The sequence below is a fragment of the Mus musculus genome, chromosome 18 (genome assembly GCF_000001635.26).
Source record: "Mus musculus strain C57BL/6J chromosome 18, GRCm38.p6 C57BL/6J".
NCBI classification, from domain to species: domain Eukaryota; kingdom Metazoa; phylum Chordata; class Mammalia; order Rodentia; family Muridae; genus Mus; species Mus musculus.
This window is the reverse complement of record NC_000084.6, coordinates 67,339,947-67,367,851: the sequence shown is the minus strand read 5'-3', so window position 1 is coordinate 67,367,851 and position 27,905 is coordinate 67,339,947. Positions and strand designations below refer to the sequence as shown.

Sequence of the window (27,905 nt, the reverse complement as noted above, 5' to 3'; positions counted from 1 at the left end):
GGTTCTGGTTTTCATTCTGTGTAAAAGTGTGGTCCTTTCCAGAGAGACAAACCAGTTGCAAGGAAGTATCAAAGACGACTCATGTGACTGGTTTATTACAGTATGTAAGGATCCAAAGAAACTGATTCGTATCCACGCAGTTCCCACACACTCCGCTGTTGATCCCTTCCTAAAGCGCTTGAAAGGCCCCTCTGCCGCCTTTCCTTTGCAGGAATCCTGCTACTCAGCCCTGCACTGGGTACCACCCCCAAGCCCCCATTCCTTCCCCTGGCATCCCACAGCCTATAACAGAGAGCAGGGTCCCTGGGCCTCTGTAGCTGTGCCCTGGTTACATGAACCAGCCTTTGGTGCTAGGCTTGGGGGATGGCTGCTCTTCTGTATCGCCCAGTACTCGGAGCATGTATGTGCCCGCATAGACCAGGAACTGTCCCGTCATCTGTGCAGCATAGGACATAAACCTCAGCAGATTCCTGCAACAGAGGGAGATGGAGACACATCAGGCATCCATGGAATACCACTTTCAGGGCACTCGGTGTGTAAACGCTCCCTGGTAGGTTGCCAGTACTCCCTAGGGCCACCTACTGGGGACACGACCCTCAAGCCACTTTGACAAGAGCTAGCAGCCAGGTGGGTGTGAGGGGCTTGCTCCTGCAATCCCTAGGTCAAGGTGACAAGACCAGTAAACTGAGGAAAATTGTCCAAAGAACAGGAATTATAATCCTGATTGGGCGTGTGGAGGGTAGGTACCTGGAGTGTTCCAGTTTGTTCCTCAACAAGAGGACACTTTGTCCTGTCCTAATCTCTGAAGTCCCGAGGCTAAACTAGTCTTATTTCAGACTAGGTCAAACAAAAAGTGTTTCCTCACGTTCGTATCCTTTTCCTGGTCTCACGTCAGCAGAACATCTGGGCCAGATTCCACGGCGTGCGAGCATGGTGCGAGCGTGGTGTGGTGGTGTGAGCGTGCTATATAGGCTTGGTGCCAGTGTGGGTGTGCGTGTTGCTGGGTGTGGGACCTAGGGCCTCTAACACTGCCAAGCAAATTAGCTATCACTGAGCTACTTCACAGTCTTATATCAAAACGCACAAAGACCAACTGGGGATATAGCTTTGTGCTTTTGGATACAAGTCTGTGGTCTAAAAGTTAAACTGAAGTTACACTGCATGGACCAGAGCACACCCGATGACAACAGAGGATCCAGGCCCTGTTGTTGGGCTTTCAGGCAGAAGACAAGCTAGAGGAGCTACCTGGGCCACACCTGGGTCTTTCCATGATACACACCCCTGGAGCATGTTACCTTAACACGGCCTTGAAGCTTGTGCATCGGATGTCGTAGGACACCGAGTACATCTCGTACATCGTGGCTTTGACATTGAGACAGCCGAGGAAGTCCTTGGGGTTCAGCCTGTATAGGTCGAAGGTGACTCTGGCTATTCCCGATTTCTTTGGTTGCTTGCAGACTGGGACATACTTACTACCCTGGAACAGAGAAGCAAGGGACAGGCTTGGAACCCATGCTGGCAAAGTCCCTCAAAAAGCACACAATTCTGGGGTGATGGCAAAGTCAGAGCTCCTAGATGTCAGCTGCAGTTATTCCAGGCAAGTCCCCAGGAGGCTGATGCGTTATACTACAAGGCTCCCATATCTCTTCCCAACAACTTCCACTTTAGTGACTCGGGATACATTGCTTTGGTTTTGAGGACTCCATGTCTGATGTTTAAAGGTGTTCCTGACTTAGGGAACCTCCTTGCTTGTTTGCACAGAGCCCTTAGGCCAGACCTTGAGGATGAAAAAGGACTTGCTTGGTCAGCCTCTTTTTGCAACTGTCAAAAAAGCCGAGGAGGAACAGAAAGTACTCTTTGTTTCGCTTCATAAGTGCCCGGGATGAAGAAAAGGCTGGAACTCTGAGACTGAGGGAAACGGTGGAACAGAGGCCTCTCTCGGGAGGCCTCCTTCTGCCAAGGAGGAAAGATGACTGGGTAGAAACATTAGCCACTTAAAGAATCACTCTGGGCCGGGCGTGGTGGTGCATGCCTTTAATCCCAGCACTCGGGAGGCAAAGGCAGGTGGATTTCTGAGTTCGAGGCCAGCCTGGTCTACAAAGTGAGTTCCAGGACAGCCAGGGCTATACAGAGAAACCCTGTCTTGAAAAGACAAAAAAAAAAAAAAAAGAATCACTCTGTCCCAGGGACACCAGGTGATCCTTCAGGTTGAGAGAGACATACGTTCCCAGGTTTGTAGACAGCTCGATAACACCCCGAGAGAACAAAGAAGTCTCAAGATGCTAGGTCCAGGGATATGGCTCAGTAGTAGCGAACTTGCCTAGCATGTGCAAGGTTCTGGGTTCATGTATAATCTCCAGTCCTGGTTGGGGGTTGGAGGAGCAGGCAGGGAGCCCATCCTGGCTCAAAGGACTACTTTCCTAAAAGTTGTTGTTTTTTTTTTTTTCCTACCACACACCGGCCTCACTTTATCCACGGTCAAGCTTACATGATGCAAGAGTCCCTGTGCCTCAGGCATTTTGGGGGTCGGGAGTGCTTGCAAACTTCAAGCATTGCACAACAAAATGATCACATACACTTGAAATTAAAGCACAAATTCCCCTAAAAGCATGCCAGCCCTTCTTGCTGAAGCCACTGTCCATGTCCCCCTCTTCCTACCTCCCAGGTCATAAATGACAAGTGATTTCGGTTGTCACCCAGTGTACCATGCCCAAGAGCCGGTGCCACTTCTACTCCAACTATCCACAACCCAAGAAAGACACAGCATCACTTAAAAATCCAAAACTGAGTCTGACATGGTGGCGCACATCTTTATTCCCAACACTTGTAAGGCAGAGGCAGGCGATCTCTGTGAGTTTGATGCCAGTCTGTGCTATACAACAAGCGTCTTTAGAGCTGGGGTTATCAGGAGAGACCCTTTCTCCAACAAACAAACAACTCAAGACTACAGAACTGAAGGAGTTAAGTCTACTGCTTCCCCCTGCTCCTGATTCACACCCTCACGTTGCTTTCTGGCTTTTCAACGTTTATGTGACTCTCCCTTTACATCTGGGCATTCAGACTTCTATAGCCTGCCAGAAAGGAGGGGCACAGCTACATGCTGTCCTCTTCCAGGGTGGCAGGAAGCATCTTCCCCTGGGATTTTAGGGCTCTGAGACTGAGCAAGGGAGACATCTGGTGGCTGTTTCTTGGTGGAAGTTTTTGTTCCGGTTAGAACGGGCCTCTGGGATACCCTTCCTGAGGTAATGTGGCAATCTGCACTGTGCAGGAAGCCGCCATTTCTCCCTCACTTGGTGGGGGAGGGGGAGATGGCTGAGAGGTTAAGCCCGGAGAAGACTCCAGAATCTTTGATGGGGCTTAATGGTAGAGCATGAGAAGTACGTATCTGTGAGAGCCTGGTTCCATCCTCACCGCCCTCCTCCCTCTACCCCCAAAATCCAACCCTCAGAACAACCCAGTGTTTCAGATTCATGAGGCCTGAGCCAGCCCTTGAATGTGGCAGTCACGATATTCACACTTACTACAGCTTGGCAGGACTTGGCACTGTGCTATATTTCTTAGGTCCCATTACTGTGCAGAACTTAAATGTGTCACTTCCAAACTCACCTCTAAACCCTCGTTTGTATAAACCAACCGCAAACACCTTTTCCATCTGTGTTAGTTTTCTATCGCTGCTGCAATTGGTTTTCAGAGCCTCAGCTTAGAAGTCACAGGCTTATGCTCTGAAGATGCTGGGAACAGGGGTCCTCACCAATGTCCCCACCTTCCTTGGCCTGTGGTTTTTCTCTTCCCCTGAGCATCATCCTGGCTCGTACCCTCCTGCTCCGCCATCCCATGAGAACCCTGTGGTGACAGTGGCCTCCAGAATAGCAGGATGATCTTTGCATCTCAGGGCACACATCCGCCAAGGCCCTCTGGCCAGGAAAGGTTCTGAGAATGAGTGCGGACACTCTGGAGGTCATGCAAGTGACTACATCTTTCTCACGCAGGAAGGACAGGCATGGAGGAGCCACTCTGGAAGAACACCAGCTTGACCTGTGGCAAGCCATGGTTAGCTTGTTCCCAGTACAAACAGTCAAAAAAAAAAAAAAAAAAAAAAAAAAAAAAGCCCAGAATTGGAAGCTTGGCAGTGGTGGTGAATACCTTTAATCTCAGCACCAGGAGGCAGACACCGGTGGATCTCTGTCAGTTCTAGAACAGACTGGTCTATAAAGTGAGTTCCAGAACAGCCGGGAAGAAGGAGGAGAAGAAGAGGAGGAGGAGGAGGAGGAGGAAGAGGAGGAGGAGGAGGAGGAGGAGGAGGAGGAGGAGGGAAGGAAGGAAATTAGTAGAGCCCAAGATTGATCTGTCTTTTTAAATGTTTTCTTTTTTTTTTCTCTTTTTTCTTTTCTTTTTTTTTTTTGTTTTTTGTTTTGTTTTGTTTGTTTTTTTGTTGTTGTTGTTTTTTTTGTTTTTTTAAGACAGGGTTTCTTTGTGTAGCCCTGGCTGTCCTGGATTAAAGGTGTGTGCCACCACGCCCGGCTTTAAATGTTTTCTAATTTGCCTATTCTACAGGTATGGTTTCTGTGGTGGCTTGAATGAAAAGGCCCCCACAGACCCACAGGGAGTGGCACTATTAGGAGGTGTGGCCTTGTTGGAGAAAGTGTGTTATTGGGGACTGGCTTCGAGGTTTAAGATGCTCAAGCCAGGCCCAGTGTCTCACTCTCTCTTCCTGGTGCCTGTGGATCTACATATAGAACTCTCAGCTCCTTCTCCAGCACCATGCCTGCCTGTGTGCCACCATGCTTCCTGCCATGATGATAATGAACTAAACCTCTGAACTGTAAGCCAGCCCCAATTTATAAGAGTTGCCATGGTGCTGGGCAGTGGCGGTGCATGCCTTTAATCCCAGCACTCAGGAGGCAGAGGCAGGCGAATTTCTGAGTTCGATGCCAGCCTGGTCTACAGAGTGAGTTCCAGGACAGCCAGGGCTACACAAAGAAACCCTGTCTCGAAAAAAACAAAAACCAAAAACCAAAAAAAAGCATTTAAAGAGGATGCAGGGATGGCTCATACAGGAGACACAAGTTCAAATCCCAGCACCCACATGGAGGCTCACAACCATTTGTAACTCTAGGTCTTGGGGATCCAATACCATCTGAGGGTGCCAAATACATACACAAGAGAAACCAGGCTACACCAAGAAACCCTGTCTCAAAAAACCAAAACAATCAAACAAACAAACAAAAAATCCCTTCTGGGTTAAAACTATTTTTACAATAAATACAAAAAGACAATTGTCCTTCTCTGCTCCCCTAGGTCCTGATTTTCTACAGCTTAGGGAAAATGTGTGGCTCAGTGAATCAATATTTTGTTTTGTTCTCTTTTTCTGCTGTCTTTCTTTCGGGCTTGGAGATCCAACCCAGGGCCTTGTACTTATGAAGTACATTCACCACTGAGCTGCACTTCAGTTCAAAGACAATAGTTTCCAAATGACCAAAGTATGATGTTTCAAGATCACTTTGATGAAGGATCCTTTCAAAATGCAAGACAGACCAAAGAGCCCAGCGGAGCAGAGTGATCAACTCCACTGGGAGCATCTCAGATTCTCCATGCAGCTGAGCTTTGGAGCCGGCCTGTTGACTCTCGTGCAGTGTCGAGCAGAGTACCCTCAACTGTGTGCAAACACCATCTGCACCCTCCTTTCCTCTCTGTCTTCATATCTGCAGCCAGAGTTCCCTCATAGTTCCACCCAAACAATAGACTACAGCAGATTGAACACAGAAATACTTCTGACGATTGCTTATATAGCACGTGTGTGCGTGCGCGTGCGTGTGCATGTGTGTGTGTGTTATGGTGCATCTGTGTGTGCATACGTGAGTATATACAGTGCCCTTACTCAGAGATCGGAAGAGACATCAGATCCCTGGAACTGGAGATACAGATAGTTGTGGGCTGCCATGTGGGTGCTGGAACCTGAACCCGGGTCCTCTGTAAGGGCAGCAAATGCTCGGAATTGCTGAGCCATCTCTCCAGCTTTGAGGACTCAAGTGTCTTCTAGACATTAAAGAGATTTGCAAAAATACAAAAAGTATAGTTCCTTGCTCTCTTTTGGAGAGTGGTTGTTTATTTTTATTTATTTTAAGAAAATATTATCTGGGGCTGGAGGGATGGATGGCTCAGCTGTTAAGAGTGCTATCTGCTCTTTCACAGGTCCTTAGTTTAATTCCCAACAACCACATGGTGACTCATAACCATCTATACTGGGATCTGGTGCCCTCTTCTGGCATACAGGTATACATACAGATAGAGCATTCATACATTAAATAAATAAATAAATAAATAAATAAATAAATAAATAAAATATTTTACAAATTTTTAAAAAAATATATTTTCTTATTAGAATATGTGGTTTAAGCTAACCTTTACTGTTATTATTAATCAACACATATTTTTAATTTCTCAATTTTGAATCTCGAATGCTGGGAATATCTGTACCTATGGCTTCTAGTTTCTCAACCTTGGCACTGGGTCATGTGGGAGTGGGTGACGCTTTGTTGCAAAGGCTGTGCCTTGCAGTTTCCCTACTAGTCGACAGCAACAGTGTCCTTCTGCCCCAATCTGTCATCCTGGACTGTCTTTAGATATTATTCCATGGCTCCTATAGGCAAACTATCCCCAGGTAAGATCCTCTGATTGACAGGCATCTGTTGACACGTTAAGGAGAGGAACTGGGAGTCCTTGTGAGCTTTCATGAATCCTGGGATGAGGAGGCCTGATGGTGGCTTGCCTGATGTCCTAGCCCATGCTGCGCTTTCTCTCTCTCAGCACAGTTATGGGATTTACGCAGACAATGCCTTAGCTGTACTCCATGTGTCTTCAAGGTTGAAGAACAGTCTATTCAGTAAATAGACAGAGGCATGTCAACCTACATACAGTTAAATGGACATACAGTGGTGGCTGTATGACACATCTCCATCCCACTGCAACTGGCCTGTGACAATATTTACCAGCATTCACAAAGGTGACACTGATGGTCCTGATACACATCTGCTATATAGGTGTTAGTGTGTTCCAGGGCATGTGCCCAGGGGTGGGGCCACGTTTCTAGGTTGCAAACTATGTTTCAACTCTGTTGTTTTAAACATCAATTTTGTAGGCGTGTAGGGAAGCTCGTCCTATATCTTGAAGATGGAAAAAGAGATCATGGGACTCCCATTTCCTCTTTGTTCTCTTCACTCCCTGGCTCCAATAAGAGTGGCTTTGTCCCACCGCTTGCTCCTGCAACAATCTGCTGCCTCAGCAAGGAGGCAGAACTGATTGTAGACTGGATCCCCTCAAACTGTGAGACAAGATAAACCTTTCTTCTTTTTAATTAGGGTAGGTCTCTGACTAAAGCTCATGATTCAAAACAATTTATTTGAAATTATACACTCTGAATTCAGAGACGTCGAATTTTCTAGAAACACTTGAGAATCCTTTTGAGGGTTGTGGTTGTAGCCGGGAAGTGAGTTTATAAAGTATTTAATTATAAAATTAGGGTGTGGCTTGCTCCAGTGCTAAACCAGACAGTACGCTCATAGGTAGAATGTCTACCCAGTTGTTGTTTGCATAGCAAGGCCATACTTACCGGTGTCCATTTCTGTCCCTTTTCCAAGATCATGAAATGCGTGTTGTCCCTTAAGGTCTGAAAGAACTCCTCTGTGTCCACCACGGTGCCGTCCTCCTCCAGCACCAGCGTAACCAGGCCAGTTGTGATGACTAAGACATCCAGAGTCTAGGTTTGCAAGGGAGCACAAGAACAAGATGATGCTTAGGTTAAGGTTTCAGGGGTCCTGGCTGGCTGGGATCAAGCTGTACTGGTGAGGAGACCCACTGACTGGTGTTTATAATTCAGCCTTCATTCAGAACAGACTAAGGTTTTGAATGGAGTGCTCTCTCCCTAGGGAATGAGACGAGTGATCTAGCGTGTGTTTACAGTTTCCACGACTGCCTGTTATGCGGAGGAATAAGCAGACAGCCTAGCACACCTTGTGCTTTAAGCACACGGCATCGTGCAGCACACCTCGACCTCTTGCTTCAGAGGCTGCGCGCTGCAAGCCCATGTCTCATTTCTGTAGGAATCTCTGAGTTGTGCTTCTCTGAGACTGTGAGTTTTTCCTTCCTTGGTGGCTGAGAACACTGTTTTAGATTGAGGGCCACCTATCCTGGTCAGATCTCCCAGGTCATAGTCTCCCTTGTCAAAGAAGGGCAGTTACATTTTCATTTGATGGATGCTTTTAAGGCATTCATCTCTGAACCCCAGTCTTCCATGATGCAGAGATATAGTGCCACTTTGAGGACTTAGACCTGTTCTTCACTTGCTTGTTATGTCCCCTCTCAAGACCCTGGAACCTATAAATAGACTGATATGCTGTCTTTCTTCTTCTTCTTCTTCTTCTTCTTCTTCTTCTTCTTCTTCTTCTTCTTCTTCTTCTTCTTCTTCTTCTTCTTCTTCTCCTTCTTCTTCTTCTTCTTCTTCTTCTTCTTCTCTTCTTCTCTTCTTCTTCTCCTCCTCCTCCTCTTCCTCCTCCTCCTCCTCCTCCGCCTCCTCCTCCTCCTCCTCCTCCTCCTCCTCCTCTTCTTCTTCTTCTTCTTCTTCTTCTTCTTCTTCTTCTTCTTCTTCTTCTTCTTCTTCTTCTTCTTCTTCCCTCCCTCCCTCCTACCTTCCCTCCCTCTCTTTCTTCTTCCCTCCCTCTCTTCCTCTTTTCTCCCTTTCCTCCCCTCCCCCCTTTTTTGAGACAAGCTCTCTATATAGCCCTTTAGCCCTGGCTGCCCTGCAACTTGCTCTTTAGACCAGGCTGGCCTCAAACTCAGAGACCCACCTGCCTCTGCCACCTGAGTCCTGGGATTAGAAGCAAGTGTCACCACTACCTGGCTGATAAACTCTCTTTTAATGCTTGTGTCTTATCACTGGCTTACTGCCCCAGGCCTGGACTCTGAGCTAGCAGAGGGTACCTGAGGTGGTGACCACAGTACCTTGCTGATAAGTTCCTGCAGGCTGCTGGCCATCACCCCACGCCGGCTACTTCGGTCATGGTTTGAAACTCGAAAAGGGCGAGCTGGATGTATGAGGGGGGTCAGTAGGACCTTCTTAGTCTGCAATCCCATGAATGTCAGGGGCCTGGAAAGGAGACACAGAGGGGAAAGAACCATTTTTCAGACAAGTGCTTTTGTTTTGTTTTAAAAAAGAGTTATCTATTATTATATACAATGTTCATTACACAGCACACTGTAGCTGACTTCAGACACCCCAGAAGAGGGCATCAGATCGCATTACAGGTGGTTATGAGCCACTATGTGGTTGCTGGGATTTGAACTCAGGACCTTCAAAGAACAGTCAGTGCTCTTAACCACTGAGCCATCTCTCCAGCCCAAGGGTTTGGATTTTGCTCCTTGTGCGTACATACATACACACACACACACACACACACACACACACACACACAGAGGATTTCTCTGTGTAACAGCTCTGGCTGTCCTAGAACTCAATCAGAAGACCAGGCTGGCTTCAAACTCACAGAGATCTGTGTGAGTCAGCATCCTGAGTGCTGAGATTAAAGACCTGCACCACCACCTCCGGGGCTTTTTAAGAAGAATGCAATTTTAATATTTGCATTTAAAGTAAGAAGCATGACACCTAGGAATTAGCAAATGTTACATATATCCACTTACCGACTGTTACATATATCCACTTACCAAATGTTACATATATCCACTTACCGAATGTGAATGTTACATATATCCACTTACCAAATGTTACATATATCTACTTACCGAATGTTACATATATCCACTTACCGAATGTTACATATATCCAATTACTAAATGTTACATATATCCAATTACTAAATGTTACACATATCCAATTACCAAATGTTACACATATCCACTTACTGAATGTTACATATATCCAACTCCTAAATGTTACATATATCCATACCTCCAAAGAGCAAGCTAGTAACTGATTAGCTTAGCACATCCAGGGCTGGCCTCATTTTGGTCCTCTGCCCCTTTCCAACCTATAGTCATCAAATATTGATTCAAAAAGGTTCAGATTTATTTATTTTATGCATATGAATATTTTGCTTGCATGCATATATGTGTGTACCACATGTGTGCCTGGTACCTGTGGGGTTTAGAGGAGAGCATCGAATCCCCTGGAACTGGAGTTACAGGTGGTTGGGAGCCACTATGTGGGTGCTGAGACTAGAACCTGGTAACAACGTATGCTCTCAACCTCCGAGCCATCGCTCCAGCCCCCAAATATAAATAAATTTTATTATTATTTTTGTGCGTGTCTGCATGTGCATGATGGGTACAGATAGGTACAGAGGCCACAGTGTGTGAGCAGCAGCAGAGGACCAGTTTGTGGGGGTTGGTCCTCACCTTTAACATTTATGTGGGTTTGGGGGATCAGACACAGGTTGCCAGTCTTGTGAAGCAAGCGTCTTTACCCACTGAGCCACCTCAGCAGCCCACGGGATGGGTCTTAAAGCTAAACATGTAAGACTATGATTTCTAGAGACTACAAAGTAGCTGAGCCAGTTTAGAGAGTTGGTGTATAGAGACAGACAAATAGGTACATATTTGTATAATACTGGTGCAGAATTCATCTAAAATACTGTTCAATGTATCAGTCACTTCGGGGTTTTGGTTCTGTGCCTGCTAGGTCAGTATTCTGCCGCTGAGCTGATTCCCAGCCAAGGTTTTGAGATCAGCCTAGAAGGGTATTTGGATATTGTTAAAAATCGGTAAGACCTATAACAAAAAGTTGGCTCAAAACAAATAATTCAGGAGTTAAAGCCATTCTAGACGACAACACATGACATGAACTGACCAAAGAAACAGGTCTCTAAAGATACTTTTAAATTGGGATATACAATTTCCGTCCTGTCTTAAACCCAAACTTAAAAAGATAGGATTTAAAACAATTTTTTTTTTATTAAAGGGGTATTAAAATTATACCTCCATATATTTGTATACAAAAACTTTCATATTTTCAACCAAACTTTGTAACATGAAAATAATCCACTTGATAAGGATTTTACATTGTTAAAACTTGGTTTTGCCTTCTAACAATTTTAGAAGTGTACAACATTAAAGATATAAAAAATCACTGGCTCTTGGAATCCACCCCCCACCCCCCCCACCCCCACCCCCTTTCAGTTTGCCTGAGCTCTGGCAAAAAGTTCTCTCAGCCAAGATCAGAAAAGTTCCTAATCTCTATAAAATAAAGAGGCTTTGTAGGTTAAAAAGTTTTATTTTCATACTAAAAGAGCTACAATTCAAAACTGTAATTTTTAAGGATCAAATTTAACAGGAACTGAGAGCGAATAACCTGGTAAATGATCAAATCCTTTAAACATGTTAAAAAATACATTTAAATCCAGGCTAAAAACTGATACAGTTAATTATAAGATTAAATCTTTATTTAGTCTCCTATTTTATGTTTACAAGGCTCAGTTTAAAAAGGATAACTAAAAACAGACAGAGATTGTTTAACACAGATATGCTAGGCAAATACTGGCTCTCAAACCTGTCAGAGATCTGCTAAATATGGCATTTAATATGTTTAAACTTACCATGACAGAGACTCCCAAACACTTGGTGACCCCCCCCCCCCCCCGCCAAGGTCTCCAAGAAGATATGGGCACAAAAGGCACTGCCCGGAGTGTGGTACAATAACCACTGAGCATAACTGCCCCAATGTCTCCCCTGCTGCTAGGGCCTGGCCTGAACTGTGGACAAACAGAGGACACTGCAGAATTGATTGCCACAGATTGCTTAAGACAAGGTGAGGTCGGTCTGCCCCATGTTCCTCCTCCACAGGAAAAGGCCTCTTCATCTTCTGGCCTGATGGACAAAGATCGCCTCTGCCCTCGGTGCCATAGAGATGAAGGAGCCTGGTGTAACTGCCTGGGTAATAAAATATGGACTAGCCTCTGGCATTTTAATTTATCCTTCTTCAGGTCTCTGATTAATCGATGGCTATACTAACTGTAGCTTGATAGCTAGAGAACAACAGACAACTAGCTCCTTACCTCAGGGTAAGCCATCACTGATTTAGTTTATTAATCAACTTATTAATTGATTAAAACTACTAATCTCTTATTAAAAAGGTCAAACAGGTTTGCTTTGCTCACAGGTTTCATGTTACCACCTATGACTCGTGATAAATAATTAATTAAAAATTACAAAATTTAGCCGGGCGTGGTGGCGCACGCCTTTAATCCCAGCACTTGGGAGGCAGAGGCAGGTGGATTTCTGAGTTCGAGGCCAGCCTGGTCTACAAAGTGAGTTCCAGGACAGCCAGAGCTACACAGAGAAACCCTGTCTCAAAAAACCAAAAAACCAAAAAAAAAAAAAATTACAAAATTACAAAATTTAAAATTATATATATTATATATTAACTTTATACATATGATATATAAAATCTAAGGATATAAATGCTTCTAAAAATGTTCAGAGGTTCAATATGTTTTATAAAGATTAGAGGGCCTAAAAGAATATTTTAAAATATGTAAATAAAAGTTATAAAAATATTAAAAATAAGATATACAAAATATGAAAAGAAGTTTCACAGTTCTTCCCCCTGCTATTATTATTTTAACATTGATCAATGGGATTCTGAGGAGCTGATGGAATACTGGCTGCTTACAATTCAGCCACAGGCTCGAGGTTTTGGATTTTCTATGGTTGTCTTCTGAATATAGATTTAAAGGTGCTTTCATCATTCTCAAACCATCTCTGTTCATTTTGCATATCTAGCCCTCTGGACTAAATGTCCATGCCTTTACTCCTGCTGTCTACAGACACCTGTTAATTGCTTTTCAGAGGGTCATAAGACTTGGATCCCCTTGCGACAGATCAAACAGACCCCAGATAAGTACACCTGCCTGTTCTTTAAAAAATGGGATTTTCCCCTTGGTCTTGGGAACTTAAACTTTCCTGGACCACTACTCAAAATGGAAGTCTTATTCCAAATAGTTTCTTATATTGGCGCAAGTGTCTCTCTTATGCTGGGGTCCATCCCAGGGGCAGCTGATACCATGAAGGCTTATACACAGGTACAGGAAGTGCTGTTGGGTGGTTGGTTCAGGTCCAAGCTTATTGTAGGTAACGATACAAAACAGTTCTATTGACTTTTACCATAATTGGTTTCCAAGGGCACAGAACATAACAGAATATGTAATCAGTCTTGGCATTAGAAAGTTTCCTAGTAACAGCGAAGACATATAAAAAAGTTTCCATATAATGACAGGGTGCCAAGTAACTGTTACCTAGGCCTTAACATTCCATCTAGGCCTTAACATTTTGCTGAGACCTTATGAAGGACCAACATCATAAATGTCATTGGAAGAATGGAAGGAGGAAACTCTAGGTCCTGAGTCCCATGACCCTTCATATTTCATTTTAATTCTTTGGGAAATGTGGAATTTTACACCAAGCCAGGATACAACATGGGAAACAGCAGGCACGCTGGTGTTTTCTTTTCATGTGCACCTTCAGAGATAACAAATATTATTCATTGATTGTTCTCTTTTCTAAGCAAAGACTACGTCATAGACTTTAGCTGAGGCAGTTCTTTACTAACGACTTTTAAACAGTGCATCCCCCAAACCACACTAACATGGACCAGGGGAATAATTACAGCAACATCAAAAACAACATTTTCTGAAAGAACCGGACCCTCTATTGTTCAATTTTTATTAATGGGAAACTACAAGGAAGTATATGTTGGATTAGTGAAAAAAGAACACAATTACTCTTTTAGTAGTTAATTAGGAAAACAAAATTTGTTTTATTTGGGCTTAATATTTAATTAACTTTCAAAGTTGGATGGGCTTGTTTCTGTTGCTGATTTAAGTCAGGGTTCTCATGTAGCCCAGGTTAGCCTTCAAATCCTTACATAGCAGAGGATGACCCTGAACTTCAGATTCAGCCCCAGGCACTCACTATCATCTTCCACAGGTCAGCTAGGCTACTTGCTAAGTAGCAAGGGCACAAGTGAAGAGCATGTTATTAAATGCAAGACACTTTGGGCGTCATGAAAGGATGCCTGACTGCCTCTGACATACCACTGCATGTTCTCAAACATCACACAAGGCTGTATTTAACAAAGGACAGAAGTAATGCCTGGGAAGTGGAGCATTAAGACACTCCCTAAACACAACTCCATCAGGTGACAGCTGTGCTGTTGAGCCTCAACGGTGGTTAAACCTCTGTGGAAACCAGGTGAGTGACACACAAGGAGCTTGTGGGCTCTTTCTCATTCAGGAACACACCCATAAAGATGTTATTCCAACAGGCCGGAGAGATGGCTCAGCAGTTAAGAGCACTAGCTGCTCTTTCAGAAGACCTGTTTTGATTCTCAGTGCCCACGTTGTGGTTCTCACCCGTAAACTACAGTTCTAGGGCATCTGGTGCCCTCTTCTGACATCTTTAGGTACTACATGCATGGGGTGCGCGCGCGCGCACACACACACACACACATATATATATATATATATATACACATACATACATATATATATATATATGCAGATAAAACACACACATAAAATAAAATATTTGGGCTGGAGAGGTAGCTCAGTGGTTAAGAGCACTGACTGCTCTTCCAGAGGTCCTGAGTTCAATTCCCAGCAACCACATGGTGGCTCACAACCATCTGTAATGGGATCTGATGCTCTCTTCTGGTGTGTCTGAAGACAGAGACAGTAGACTCACATACATAAAATAAATATTAAAAAAAAAAGAGAAAATTAAAAAATAAACCTGGCAGACTAAGTCATGTTGCTATCTGCATTGACACATCTCAGGAAGTTCAGAAGAGGGGACTGCCAGCCAACACTTGTCACTTGCAGCTTCTTGTTCTCTTCTCTTTCCTCCCTCATTCCTCCCTACCCCTCCCCCCCACAACAAGCTGACACTCTGAAATTAGACCTAGGTTGTCAGCAATAATTTGGTCTGAAGTACACACAACCTCATACTGTTTGCCTCTGTGTACCTGCCATAGTAATTCGTCAAACACACTACAGTCCCCACAGCATCAAACCTCCCCCACCCCATTTCACAGATGGGAAGAGTGAGACCCAACATGGTTTCTCAACATCATCCAAATTGATGGTATGGGAAGCAGTATCTGTCCTAAGCCAAAAGTTTCTGTTGGGTGGAAGAAGTAGATCATAAACAATCTATAACATCCTGGAGCAACCAGGTTGATAGCACAGAAGCTCAAATCATGATTATTTTATTATTATTACAGTAATAATTCTTTTGTTTTGTTTTGTTTTGTTTTGGAACAGAATCCTTCTATGTAGTTAGTCTTGGCTGGCCTGGAACTTGTGTTGCAGACCAGGCTGATCTCGAACCTGTGAAGGCCTGTCTGCCTCCTGGGTGCTATGATTAAAGCCTTGTACCACCATGTCCAGCCTATTTTTATCATTTTAAATTAGGTATAGGTGTGTATGTTTGCATGTGAGTATATGCAAGTGAAGGCAGTTGCCCATGGAGGTCAGAGGCTCAAATGTCCTGGAGCTGAAATTTCAAATGGCTGTGCACCTCCTGATGTCGGGGCTGGGAACTAAACTCGGGTCCTTTGTAAGATCATCAAGTGCTCTTTACCACAGAGCTCTCTCTCCAGTCCTGAGTACGGCAGTTTTGTATTTATATACTTGATTCCTTCCTTTCCAGAAGTGTAAAGTGGCTGCACAATTTGCTTCCCATGAGGATGTGTGGAGGGGACTGGGATAGACCCAGGGGTTCCTGACCCAGCTCTCCCATCCGAAGGACCTTGGAACCTTGACCAGAGACCTGGATAGGTCTAGCCTAGCAGCGGCCCTGGCATATGGCTCCTGAACTTCTGCCTTGATTTGGAGGAGTTGTACCAGGTCTCTGTTGCACAACGCAAAGCACAAGATGTCCACATAGGGCTGAGCTAACAGTAGGGCAGAATTCGTGCAATGGCACCACACCTGGGAACTTGGAAGGCAGCAGTTGGGGACTAGCGACGTCTATGTTTCCCACTCAGAATCCCAACTTTGTTCTCAACCGACTCACACCGTGAAGCTTTAACCAGCTGGAAGAGAAAAAGCCAGCAGAGTTCTACATCCAGCAAACACCTGTGCCCATTAACGGACTATGGGGAAACTTCTAAGTCACAGTCATGAGTTAGACAGTGGCCCGGGGACAGCAGGCAGTGGAGAAGGCCATTAAGCAGTACCAGGTTTTAAGTTCTGAATAGGCACCCAACTTTCGGGGTGGGGGGGAGGGCAGGGGCATTTATTTATTTAGTTAGTTAGTTTTATTGAGACAGGGTTTCTCTGTATAGCCCTGGCTGTCCTGGAACTCACTTTGTAGACCAGGCTGGCCTCGAACTCAGAAATCCGCCTGCCTCTGCCTCCCGAGTGCTGGGATCAAAGGCGTGCGCCACCATGCCCAGCAGCAGGGGCATTTTGAAACTGGGTCTCACTATGTTCTTTAGGCTGACCAAGAATACCTGATCCCCCTGCCTGTCTCCTGTGTACTATAATTACATCCTGTGTCACCACATCTAGTCTCTAACCAGAACTTTCTTACCTTGGTGTCTGCCCCACCAAATTCTGTCCTTCCCATAGGAGACTCTGAGCCCCCCTGTAGAGAGTCTATCTCCTTCTCCTGAGTAAGAGGCCTTTGCTGCTCCCACGGGGCCTCTGGAAGCTGCTCAGAGAGCCCAGGGCCTGCTTGAGCATCCCTCCTCAACCCCATCCCACCTCATGCCATTTATTTGCATGAGAGGATAAAGTAGGAGACACAAGAGAACAGGGGCCCTGTACTGAAAACCCAAAAATGCCAGCTCTAGCCGCTAGCAGCAGAAGGCACATCTTTGACCTAATTACCTGGGCCCCAGGGCTCCCCAGGAACCACTCCAGTAACCTGGCCCGGCTGGAGAGTTCAAAAGTCCTCACTGTCTTTTCCCATCTGACAAGATAAGGGCTGGCAATCACGGCGGCCCTCCCTGCCTCTACCTGACCTCAGTGCAGCCTTCTTGGCTAGGAGGTACAGTGGATCTTTTGTTCTTAGTTTTCTATTTCCTAAGCAAGAACTGACTCACAGCTGGAGATAAGACTCTTGGAACACACACACACACACACACACACACACACACACACACCACACACACACACACACACACACACCACACACACACACACACACACACACACACACACCACACACACACACACACACACCACACACACACACACACACCACACCACACAGAAATTAAGTCCAACCATTTTTATCAAGGATGAGTGCCTTAATGTGTCAAATGATAAAAAGAAAAATCAGGCTCAGATGGAAAAATTAAACACTTTGGATCCGTAGGGCTCACTGTGACCTAACTTAGTCTAATCTGTGAGCCCCAGGTTCCAAATAGAAACCCTATTTCAACAGTCTCTCTCTCAGATTAAGACTATCTTATGTTGGGCAGTGTGGGCTCATGCCTTTAATCCTAGCGCTGGGGAGGCAGAAGCAGATGGAGCTCTGTGAGTTCAAGGCCAGCCTGTTCTACCAAGCTAGTTCCAGGACAGCCAGGGCTATGCAAGGAAACCCTGTATTGAAAAACCAAACCAAACCAAAATAACAACAACAAGAAGACTGTTTTTTAAACACATGGAGGGGTTAACTGAACTTTTTTGCACACTAAACCCGAGTAACAAGCATGTATGAGTACTGACTGCTCCAACTAAATGATCAGTCAGTCTAAGCTGTTAAATGCACAGCGTGTGAGTGGCCCCTATTCACTCTGTCCCAATGGGAAAGACAGAATGCTTTATATCTGGCCATTGGCACACTGCTAAAAGTGGGGTTTCTATTTCTATATTCCTGAACACCCCCCCCAATATCCTGACTTGTCAAAGTTAAGACAGGGAGCCTTAAGAGTTGAGGGGGACTGGGCAGAGGTGGCACACGCCTTTAATCCCAGCACTTGGGAGGCAGAGGCAGGTGGATTTCTGAGTTTGAGGCCAGCCCGGTCTACAGAGTGAGTTCCAGAACAGCCAGGGCTACACAGAGAAACCCTGTCTCAAAACAAACCAAAATAAATAAATAAATGAATGAATAAATAAAAAGAAAGAAAGAGTTGGGGGTGTGTGGCTTAGTAGTTAGAAGAACATAATAAGGCCCTGGGTTCAGCCCTCCTTCCGTAGCTCCCCAAAATCAAAACAGCCAGACCACTGAGAAACCCCCCGGATTCTGCTTTTCACCCCGTCAACAGTGAGAGCCGCTGCTCCCTAGTTCCTTGGAAACTGGGTGCAGACAGTTCTATGAAGTTGGAAGGGAAGTAACTCATTGAGGAAAACTAATAAGGAAACAGGGCCTTTAAGGAAATAGATTGTTCAGAGGAAATCAAAACAATAATAGAAATCAGACTTCATGGAATATTCTCACACATCAGATCTCCAAGAAGAGGGGGTAGTGGGGGAGCTTTGCAGTCGTCTCTGAGAGAACGTGTGACAATATGTGACAATAAGCAAGAAGCCACGGACTGACAGTCCACATGGCTTTTTCTCCAATAAGATGACTACCCCTCCCCTACAGACATACACTTACACACCAGAGGAAAAAGGCCAAAACCAAGATCAAAATCCCTGTATGTTAACAGCAAGACCATGCCTAGGTGGAACCTCTTCTTATGAACTTAAATGCCTTACACAGGAGCCTAATTCCCATGATCCAATGCACATGAGAAAGACCAGTCTCACGGGGGAAATGTATGGTTTTACAAGATAAGGAAATGTCACCAGATTGGGGCCACACACCAACTGCCCACAAGGCAAGACTATAACTCCTCCTCAACTACTATGAAAGACGGCTATTCCCTTGCAGGTTCTAGGGGTTCCCTGGGGATTCTTTGTAGTGTATTGTTTTTTGCCTTTGGTAAATCCTTTTACCACCTGCCCCACTGGCCTTGCCCATCATTCTACATGGAACTCCCTCAAAACCCATAAAAGGCTTTCTTTGTATGCTATCCATGGGCTGATGTCTATCTTGAAAGCACTAGAGCAAAGGTCCTGGAACTAGGTCTTAAAGAGAGATACAACTGTCTCCCAGTATCCCAAGGAGGTGTGTCTCCAGAGCCCCAGTATCCCCAAATTCACAGATGTTCAAGTCCCCTTATAAGATATAATGTTTGTAGAACCTACATACATCCTCTTGAATGTTTTAACCATCTCTACATTACTGAGTACACCAAGTACATTGTAAGTAGCTGCTCTACCATATAGCACAGCAGGACAGACCATGTCTGCACAGGTGCAACTCAAAACTACAGATATTTTCAAGAGCCAGAGGTGGTGGTAACACGTGTATCCTGAGGTGGTACACAGGTGCATCCTCATGTGGTGCACACCTGCACCCTCAGGTGGTTCACAGGTGCATCCTCATGTGGTGCACTCCTGCACCCTCAGGTGGTTCACAGGTGCATCCTCATGTGGTGCACTCCTGCACCCTCAGGTGGTTCAAAGGTGCATCCTCATGTGGTGCACACCTGCACCCTCAGGTGGTTCACAGGTGCATCCTCATGTGGTGCACACCTGCACCCTCAGGTGGTACCCATCTGCACCATTATGTGTTTTACACATGCACTCTCAGGTGGCACTCACCTGCAGGTGGTACAAAATGACTGCACTCTCTGTACCTGAAGAGGCAGAAGCAGGCAGAAATTTGAGGCCAACTTAGGCTACATGGGAGAATCTAATCTTAGTGTCAAGAAACGCAACCAACCAACTTCCTCTTCAAACTCAATCAATCAATCAATCAATCAATCAATCACCTTTTCCCCTCTGCAGTTGGCTGAATCCTTGGAGGCAGATGCTGAGGTGATGGGGGCCAGCTGCACTTTTGGTGTTACTAGTGATAGAGGCTATTCAGGGATCAGCTATAGCTGCTGTGCATTTCCCTCTTATTCAGAAAATGAGGAATGCATATAGGGGAAGTAGAAAACAGAACTTTATCAGCCCAACACCACAGGGCAAGAGTATTTGAGAACTAACGTTAAGGTGGGTGATGGTGAGGTCAGGCACCAGTAAATGGAGAGAGAGGAGATGAGGGTCAGGGGTGACCATCAGGTTTAGAGAGGGGTCTATTCATTGTAAGGCGGGGTCTAAGAGTACTAGGGTCCAATGGCAAGTGTCAGCAAACCAGGCTTCCCATCACCGAGCTCCTTGAAGGTAGCACACACAGAGGGAGCATGCTTGACACAGGCTGTGGGACCCCCATCTATTCTTGAGACCTGACAGAATGCTTACGATAAGAACATACAACATGGGCTGGGGAGATGGTTCAGTGGTTAAGAGCACTGACTGCTCCTCCGAAGGTCCCGAGTTCAAATCCCAGCTCATGATGGCTCACAAACCATCCATAATGAGATCTGACTCCCTCTTCTGCAGTGTCTGAAGACAGTTACAGCGTGCTTACATATAATGATATAAAAAAGAACATAGAACACACACACACACAAAACACAAGACTGAAGCCCTTGGATACCTTGTAACATTATTGTTACAGAAACAGAAAGCTGGGAGACTGTTCTCTTTCTAATGCCACCAGAGAAGCCGGGATAAATTCTGAGCTGGGAGAGCAGCTGTCCAAAACCAAGATCTTACAAAAGGGAAGCTATTCTGATTATTTTTTTTTGAATGGTGCTGGAGTGCAGCCGGTGGTACCAGACTTGCTAAGCACTCCCTGTGCCACTGAGCAGCGCCCGGCCATAGATGATCTACTAAATAGTTACAAGTGCTGGTGTTGGCCTTTCAGGGTAAATGTCAGCCTTGTAATAGCTTCAGGGTTTGGCCAAAGTAGACCTTGTCTGTAGTAATAAACACCTACAAATATCCAGGGTTTCACTAGAAACTAGCCTCTTCCTTGTTACCAAGGTCTCTAGTGGTGACAGGTTCGTCAACAGGCTGTTTCAGGATCTGCAGTTAGGGCTGCAGAGATGACTCAGCAGCTGAGAGTTGGGTATCCAGCGCCCACATCAGGTGGCTCACAACTATTTGTAACTCCAGCTCCAGGGAATCCTAAACATCTTTTTGTTCTCTTTGGGCATTCCACACACTTATATTGTGCACACAAATAAAAAAAAAAGTTCAGGCTGGTGAGATGGCTCAGAGGGTAAGAGCACTGACTGCTCTTCCGAAGGTCCAGAGTTCAAATCCCAGCAACCACCTGGTGGCTCACAACCATCTCTAATGAGACCTGATGCCCTCTTCTGGTGCATCTGAAGTCAGCTACAGTGTACAGTGTATTCATTATAGATAACTATAATAAATAAATCTTTAAAATTTTTTTCAAAATCATTAAAGAATAATTTGTAATTTGTATGAATGTGGTGTGTGTAAAACACCCAGGAGCACACACAGAGGCTGAAGGAGGACGCACAGTGTCCTTTCTGCTTCATGCCTTTGTGACAAGATCTTTTGCTGAACCTGGAGTTAGGCTGGTGGCCAGTGAGCCCCTAAGCACCCCCTTGTCTCTATCTCCCACAGGTCTGGGGTTCTGAGTGCCTGTGACCAGGCCTGGCTTTACGCGCAGGAGCCAGGATCTGAACTCAGGTCTTCATGCTTAGGCAGCAAGCACTCGTTAACCCTGAGCTATTCCTCCTGTCCCAAAGACTTCAGAATTGTGTACAACTATCCTCTCTCTCCTGTCTCAGCCCGGGGCTTCCTCCATGAGGGTTTACTCTACTATTGAGCCACCCCGTCAGAACAAGTATCTTTTTCATACTGTGTTTATTGATTAAGTTACCTCCCGGGAAAGGTTCCAGTTATTCGCTAAGGAATGGTAACCACACTGTGCTGTGCTGTTTAAATCCCCGGACAGGAAGCAGGTATGCAGCAAGACCACAATGAACAGGGGGCCTTGCCTGTGGCTCTTTAGCCTGGATAGAATTTTAAACAGGGGTGGGGAAATGGGAAATGTTTTCTTTTCCTTCAGCCAGCAAGTATTATAGGTTGTTTTCTTCCAATTCTGTTTGGAATCAAGTCATGCCAAAGGATTAGAGCAGGCTGGTTTGGAAATAGGTAATTTTTTTTTTTTAACTGAAGCAAGTCTGTCACAAAAAAAAAAAGCCATGAGCTCCTGGGACTTGTCAGGTGGCAAGGGAGGGAGTCATAGATCATAGATTCTCCAGTGTTTTGATTTACTGAGTCACTTCCGCCTCACATGTAACACCATGGAGACCTCACCCAGGTACATGCTGGATTTCAATAAACAATGATGATGACGTTATGATCAGACGCAAGGATGTTCCCATGCCTCCCTTCTCCAAGGCAAAATGATACTGCCTAGAGAATGAACATCTGTAAACCTCAGCCCTTGAAGAATGAAAAAAGGACCCCAGAACCACAGCTCTTGTCCTTGAGCTTTCAAGTGTTGGTGAGGGCAGATGGTGTGTTGAGCTGTAAAGAGAGCAAAAAGCAGCCCCTGTTCCCTCAACCAGTCTGAGCATCAGGACAAGATAGATGGAAAATAAGGCTTCCCAGGACAAGCACAGATGGGAATAGAGGAAACTGGAGGAGCTAAAGGGAAGGCTGCAGGAGGAACTGAGAAACCTGGCAAAGGGCTTCTTCTCTCCTGCAGTGAGGCTGCCCATGGTCCTCGCCACCCACACATCTCCTGCTGCTGAGAGGTAGGATACCTTGTTATTTGGGAGCCTTTACAAATCCCCCAACTCCCAGAGTTAAGTCTTTGTTTCAAGAGAAAAGCAGGAACCATCCAGGAAGACCAGCTTCCCTCCCCACCCCCCTCTTTTTTCATTTTGGTGGCTACTTTTCTAACCCTGTGATCTGACACACAGTTTCCCTTATGTCCCTGTCTCATAAGATGTCAGAGCATCCAAGTTTGGTGACCCTGTTCCTCCCTCTCTGTAAAAGATACGCAGTGAGGTCTGTGAGTGTACTCGGGTTTCTACATCCTTTTGTAGTATTTTTGCCATCTGTAAAGAATCAAGATCTCACTGTTTAACCTGCTTTGTAAAGTCGCTGCCCTGCAGCTGGCTGGCCTTGACTCTGAAAGCCAGTCATCTAGAGTACAGAATCAGAGGCAAGAGTTCTGTGAGTTTGAGACCAGTCTGGACTATATAGCCATTTCTAAGCTAAGCTGGGCCTTATAGGGAGGCCCTGTATGTCTGTGAGTCTTTCTCTCTCTGTTTCCAAATCCTTCTCTCTGTATCTTATTCTTTGTCTTCCTGTCTCTCATTCTCATTGTCTGCCTCTCATTCTCTGTCTCTGTGTCTGTCTCCAAATCTGTGTCTCCAAGTCTCTTGCCTTAGCATCTCTCTATGTCTCTGTCTCTTTCTTACATAGACACAGACACACACCCTCATACTGTCTAGTATATTACCGAGAACCAGAATGTTCTAACAGCATATAGAGAGAAACTGAAGGGGAGTGGTCTGGGAGCCAAAACTGCCCCTCCAAAACCTGAGTGAATCCAGCCCAGATAGGCAGAGTCTGCACTCACCCGGAGGACCTAAGCCTGGACTCCTTCCTCGCCCTCCAATTTGATTCAAAAAACCCCCGAGAAGCCCTGTCCAGCACAGACACTCCAGAATTCCCAGTACCTCATCTCCTGTAGGAGCAGCAACAGAATGAGGGCACCCTTCCCGCCACCCCCCACCCCCCGCCCCGCGTTCACAAATGTCACTTGTTTGCGGACTCCCACGCACCTCGGGAGCACTCCACTGGGCACCTGTGGCCTTTTTCGGGAGGAACCTCTGGCTGCTGGGCTCGTGGGTAGGAACAGGCCCGGCACGGGGGACTATGGCCCAGGGAGCAGAGACCCGGGGTAGGTGATGGGGTGTGAGAGGGAGAGGGATTCACGGGAACGCGCGGGGAGTTGGTGACTTGGGGCTCAGGAGGAACTGGGGAGCAGAGGAGAAATGGAGACGAGCAGAGTATTCTGAAAGAAGGGTGACCCGGGCGCAGGGGTACGTGGTCGGCACTCGCCTGATGAGGGCTCCCGCGTAGTCCCTGGCGGTCTCCATTGGTGCGGGTCCTCCTGTCCCAAAGCCGCGTCTCTTAAATCACTGCCCTATCAGCCACGCCCCGCGACGACTTGACCCGACCTTGGCGACAGGCTGCGCTCCTGCGAGCAGCGAATAGTTCTGGCTCCCTGGCCTGGGTCCCGGGGCCACGCCCCTTCGTGCGCAAACGGTACCGAGGGCCCAAAACCCCAGGATTTGGTGATGTTGGTGGCTCTTGTCAGTTTGTTTTTCTCTTCTGGAGACTGGGGTGACTGGTGACATCATCAATGTCAGCGATATGGCTTGGCAGTAGAGAAGCAGGTGTGCGTGGGGCGAGCGGAGTGTCCTAACAGGCTGTCTGCATGCTGGAGTCTCCAAAGCCCGACCCAGGGCTGGGCGGCTGGCCAGCGAGTTCCCGGGGGACAGGAGGAAGTTGCTGGGGACACGCGTAACCGCAGCACTTCGGGTTCTCAGAGGTGCCAGGGCTTCCCTGTGGGTAGGTAAGTAGAGAGTCGCGTCGAGGGAGTGGAGGAAGCATAATGCTGCCACCCATTAATAACTGGACTTGTAGGTTAGGCAGTTTCTGAGACACAGAAGGAAAGCACAAGATTTAGAGAAGGTTTTCGTGAACAGCAGCTGCCCTACACCGAGTTGGCGAGCATTCACCACAGCTCGCTACAAAATTGGATGACTTTCTTCGCAAGCTACAAGGTCTGGAATTAGGAGTTGCTAGTTTTCTGCTCACTATCACTGTCCAAGAACTTGTTACTGTGTTCCAGGCTCGGTCACCAGCCCTCTTCTCTGGTACATCTCACAGGAGCAAAAGACTGCTCCTTCTTCGGGGTCATCGGTGTCCACACACCTCACCTGACCTTCAGGGAAGTAGAAGCTAAAAGCAGTTTCCCAGTGAACGCCCTGCAAGAGGCTCACAAAGCTGCCTTTCCTGCCCACAGCTATGGGGCTGGACAAAGTCACCTGGGCTCATTAGCGGACCCTCCTACTGACACCTCTCAGAGGAGGTGAGAAAATGGGACCAATCCATTCAAACCACCTGTTAGAAAATGTCTCACTGTAGAGAAACTTTTTTTTTTTCCGAGACAGGGTTTCCCTGTATAGCCCTGGCTGTCCTGGAACTCACATGTCCAGATGCACAGGGTATCGGAGTGACCATCTGCATAGCCAGGCTCAGAGCCCCCAGCGCTCTGATGGATTCGCTTGTTTATTTAAACACCTTTGATTTAAATCCTTAGTCTCCCCACCCCTCTAGCCCAGTCTGGCCTCCAAGCTCACAGATAGAGAACTGCTAATCTCTTCCTCTTGAGTGACGTCCTTAAACGTTTGTGTCTCTCCTCCCAGCAAATTTGCATTTCTAAAAAAAAAAAAGTGTCTCAGGGCTGGAATAATGTTAAGTTTGGATCCCGTATAAAGCTGGGGGAAAGGCTAAGCATAATGGCTCATACCTTTAATCCCAGCACTTATGAGACAGAGGCAGGAAGATCTCTATGAGTTCTAGGTTAGCCAGGTCTACATAGTAAGTTCCAGGACAGCCAGGGCTACCTAGAGAGATCCTATCTCAAAACCAAAACAGAACAAAACAAAACAGAAGCTAGGAAGCCTTGGAACCTGTAACTTCAGTGTGGTGGGAACCCAGCTGTAAAGTCAAGAGGGCTTGCTGGCCATCAACCTAGCTCTAGAAAAGGATAGTGCAGGATACTCCCCTTCTGCTCCCTAGTCACACACATTCACTATACATACATAACACACTTATTTGCATATCAGACACGGATGGAGGAGGGTCCTATCTTTAGTGCTGAACAATTTAATTTGCTACTGATGACATCACCTTCAGTACTCACTGACGGACAGTTCCAATCTGATTGTCATACAGATGGCCCTGCTTACAATAAGTGGGTCACAGAACAAAACCAAGACAGGAATCTGGAAAAAGAGCTGATGAGGGGTTGGGTTGTGGTTGGCAGATGTAAGAGGAAGACAGGAGAGGGTGGGGAATAGAGAGTAACCAGAATGTATTATAGAAAGTTTGGAGGTCTCAAAAAACCGATAGCCAGTATTCTATGCCCTAACCATTCAGGTTAGTTGATTTGAATACTTAAGGCACTAGCCACATACTGGGGTGAGAGTCTGGAGAGTACAGGTCAAGGTCAAGGTCATGGGAATTCTCATCTCTAAGACAAAGGGAGCCCCTTGACTCAGAAGTCATGCAGACTTGAAAGCAAATGAATGGATGAGATACAATGTAACATCTGAATGCACATTGTAAAAGAACAAAGCAAGAATTCAGTCCCCGGGGCAGAGAAGCGGTGAAGTGATGCTGAGGCTGAAGGACTGGAAGAGGAGGGAGAAAGTGGGGAGGAGGAGGAGTTGAAGATGGGGGAGGCTGCAAGGCCTTTCTATGTTGCTTTTAGGAACAGCAAATGCCCCATGGGACATCAGTTGCCTAGAAGGCTGTCCAGGGGCAGGTAGGTATAGATCCTGGGAGAGCAATGTAAAGCCTGCAGACATGGGGTTTAACCTGTTCAGATCTGAAACCAATGGAGTGGAAGCAAGGAGACTGGCCTAGGTAGGGGAAGGAACTTCAGTGAGCCAAATAAAGATGCCAAGTGTCATCCAGTGGGCATGGGCAAGAGGGGAGGCTGGGGCATTTTAAGGTCATGATGATAACAAAGGGGACCAGCTGGAGAGTTCCCTGGTATTTTTCGTTGGGTTGCTGGAGAGACAGAACCACACCCTGACAGAAGAGAGACAGTAGGAAGGTCAGTTTGGGGCTGGAGTAGCGATTAAGCTGAATCTACTTCTGTAGGAGGTGTCCCTCCAACCCCCCTACCCCCACTGTGTGGCCTGTGGCTTAGGGGAGGTAAACAAAGTGGCAGATAAATAAAAGCCAGCGGTTTCTCAGTGGGAATTACGGGGAGCATAGGTGCTTGCGAATCAGAGAAAGCTTAGTAGGTGTCTTCTCAAATCTGTGTGTGTGCTTTGGAAACCAACCGAATAAAACAATGAATTCTGAGTCTGACTCCTGCCTTGCTACCTTGAATCCCATGGCTAAATGCATTGGTTAATTAGGTTTTGTTGTGGCGGTTGTTTTGGGGGAGGGCTCAATTTGACATTGGGGTCATCTGGGAAGAGAGAATCTAGACTGAGAAAAGTCTCCGTTAGATTGGCCTGTGGGCACATCTTGATTAATGTTCTTGATTAATGATTGGTGTGGGCAGCACATCCCTAGACAGGTGGTCCTGGGTTGTATAAGAACACAAACGATATTTGTAGTTTTAGGGCTGGAGAGATGGCTCAGTGATTAAGAGCACTCATCGGCTGCTCTAACTTGAGGTCCTGAATTCAATTCCCAGCAACCACATGGTGGCTCACAACCATCTGTACTGGGATCTGGTGCCTTCTTCTCGCCTGCAGGCATACATGCAGATAGAGCAGTCATACATAAATAATAACTCTATAAGAAGAAAGCAAGCAAACCAGCATGGTTCTCCTCCATAGCTTTGCCTTCAGCTCCTGCCCCGACTTCCCTTCATGTTGGAACATGAACTGAAATAAGCCCTTTCCTCCCCATGCTGCTTTTGGTCATGATATTTCTCACAGCAATTGAAAGTAAGTTGAGATACAAGGAGAACGCTTTCTATTTTTCAGTGTACTTTCACTTATTCCTTCACTCCTTCACCTATTCATTCATTCTTTTCTTCTCTTTCTTTTTAATTTTTTTTTTTTTGAACACGGTATCTCTGTGTAGTCCTGGTTGTCCTGAAACTCATTCTGTAGACCTGGCTGGCCTTGAACTCAGAGATCTGCTTGCCTCTGCCTCCAGAGTGCAGGGATTGCACCCCCCCCCACCCCCAACCCCAGC

The 27,905-nt window shown here is 46.1% G+C and overlaps 1 protein-coding gene and 1 long non-coding RNA gene across 2 annotated transcripts in view; one reads left to right on the top strand and one right to left on the bottom strand.

Moving 5' to 3' along the window:
* Positions 1-57: 57 nt before the first annotated feature.
* Positions 58-24,288, bottom strand: Cidea (cell death-inducing DNA fragmentation factor, alpha subunit-like effector A). Its single transcript, NM_007702.2, has 5 exons — positions 24,012-24,288; positions 8,998-9,142; positions 7,610-7,756; positions 1,296-1,477; positions 58-470 (listed from the first exon to the last, which is right to left on the bottom strand). Exons 1-5 carry the CDS (start codon positions 24,047-24,049, stop codon positions 329-331), a joined length of 654 nt encoding a protein of 217 aa, NP_031728.2. The 5' UTR covers positions 24,050-24,288; the 3' UTR covers positions 58-328.
* The window catches only part of B430212C06Rik (RIKEN cDNA B430212C06 gene), a 22,895-nt gene continuing 18,738 nt past the window's right edge, over positions 23,749-27,905 (top strand). The window contains exon 1 of the long non-coding RNA NR_033214.1: positions 23,749-23,850. This is a non-coding gene — a long non-coding RNA (RIKEN cDNA B430212C06 gene). The remainder of the gene's footprint in view (positions 23,851-27,905) is intronic.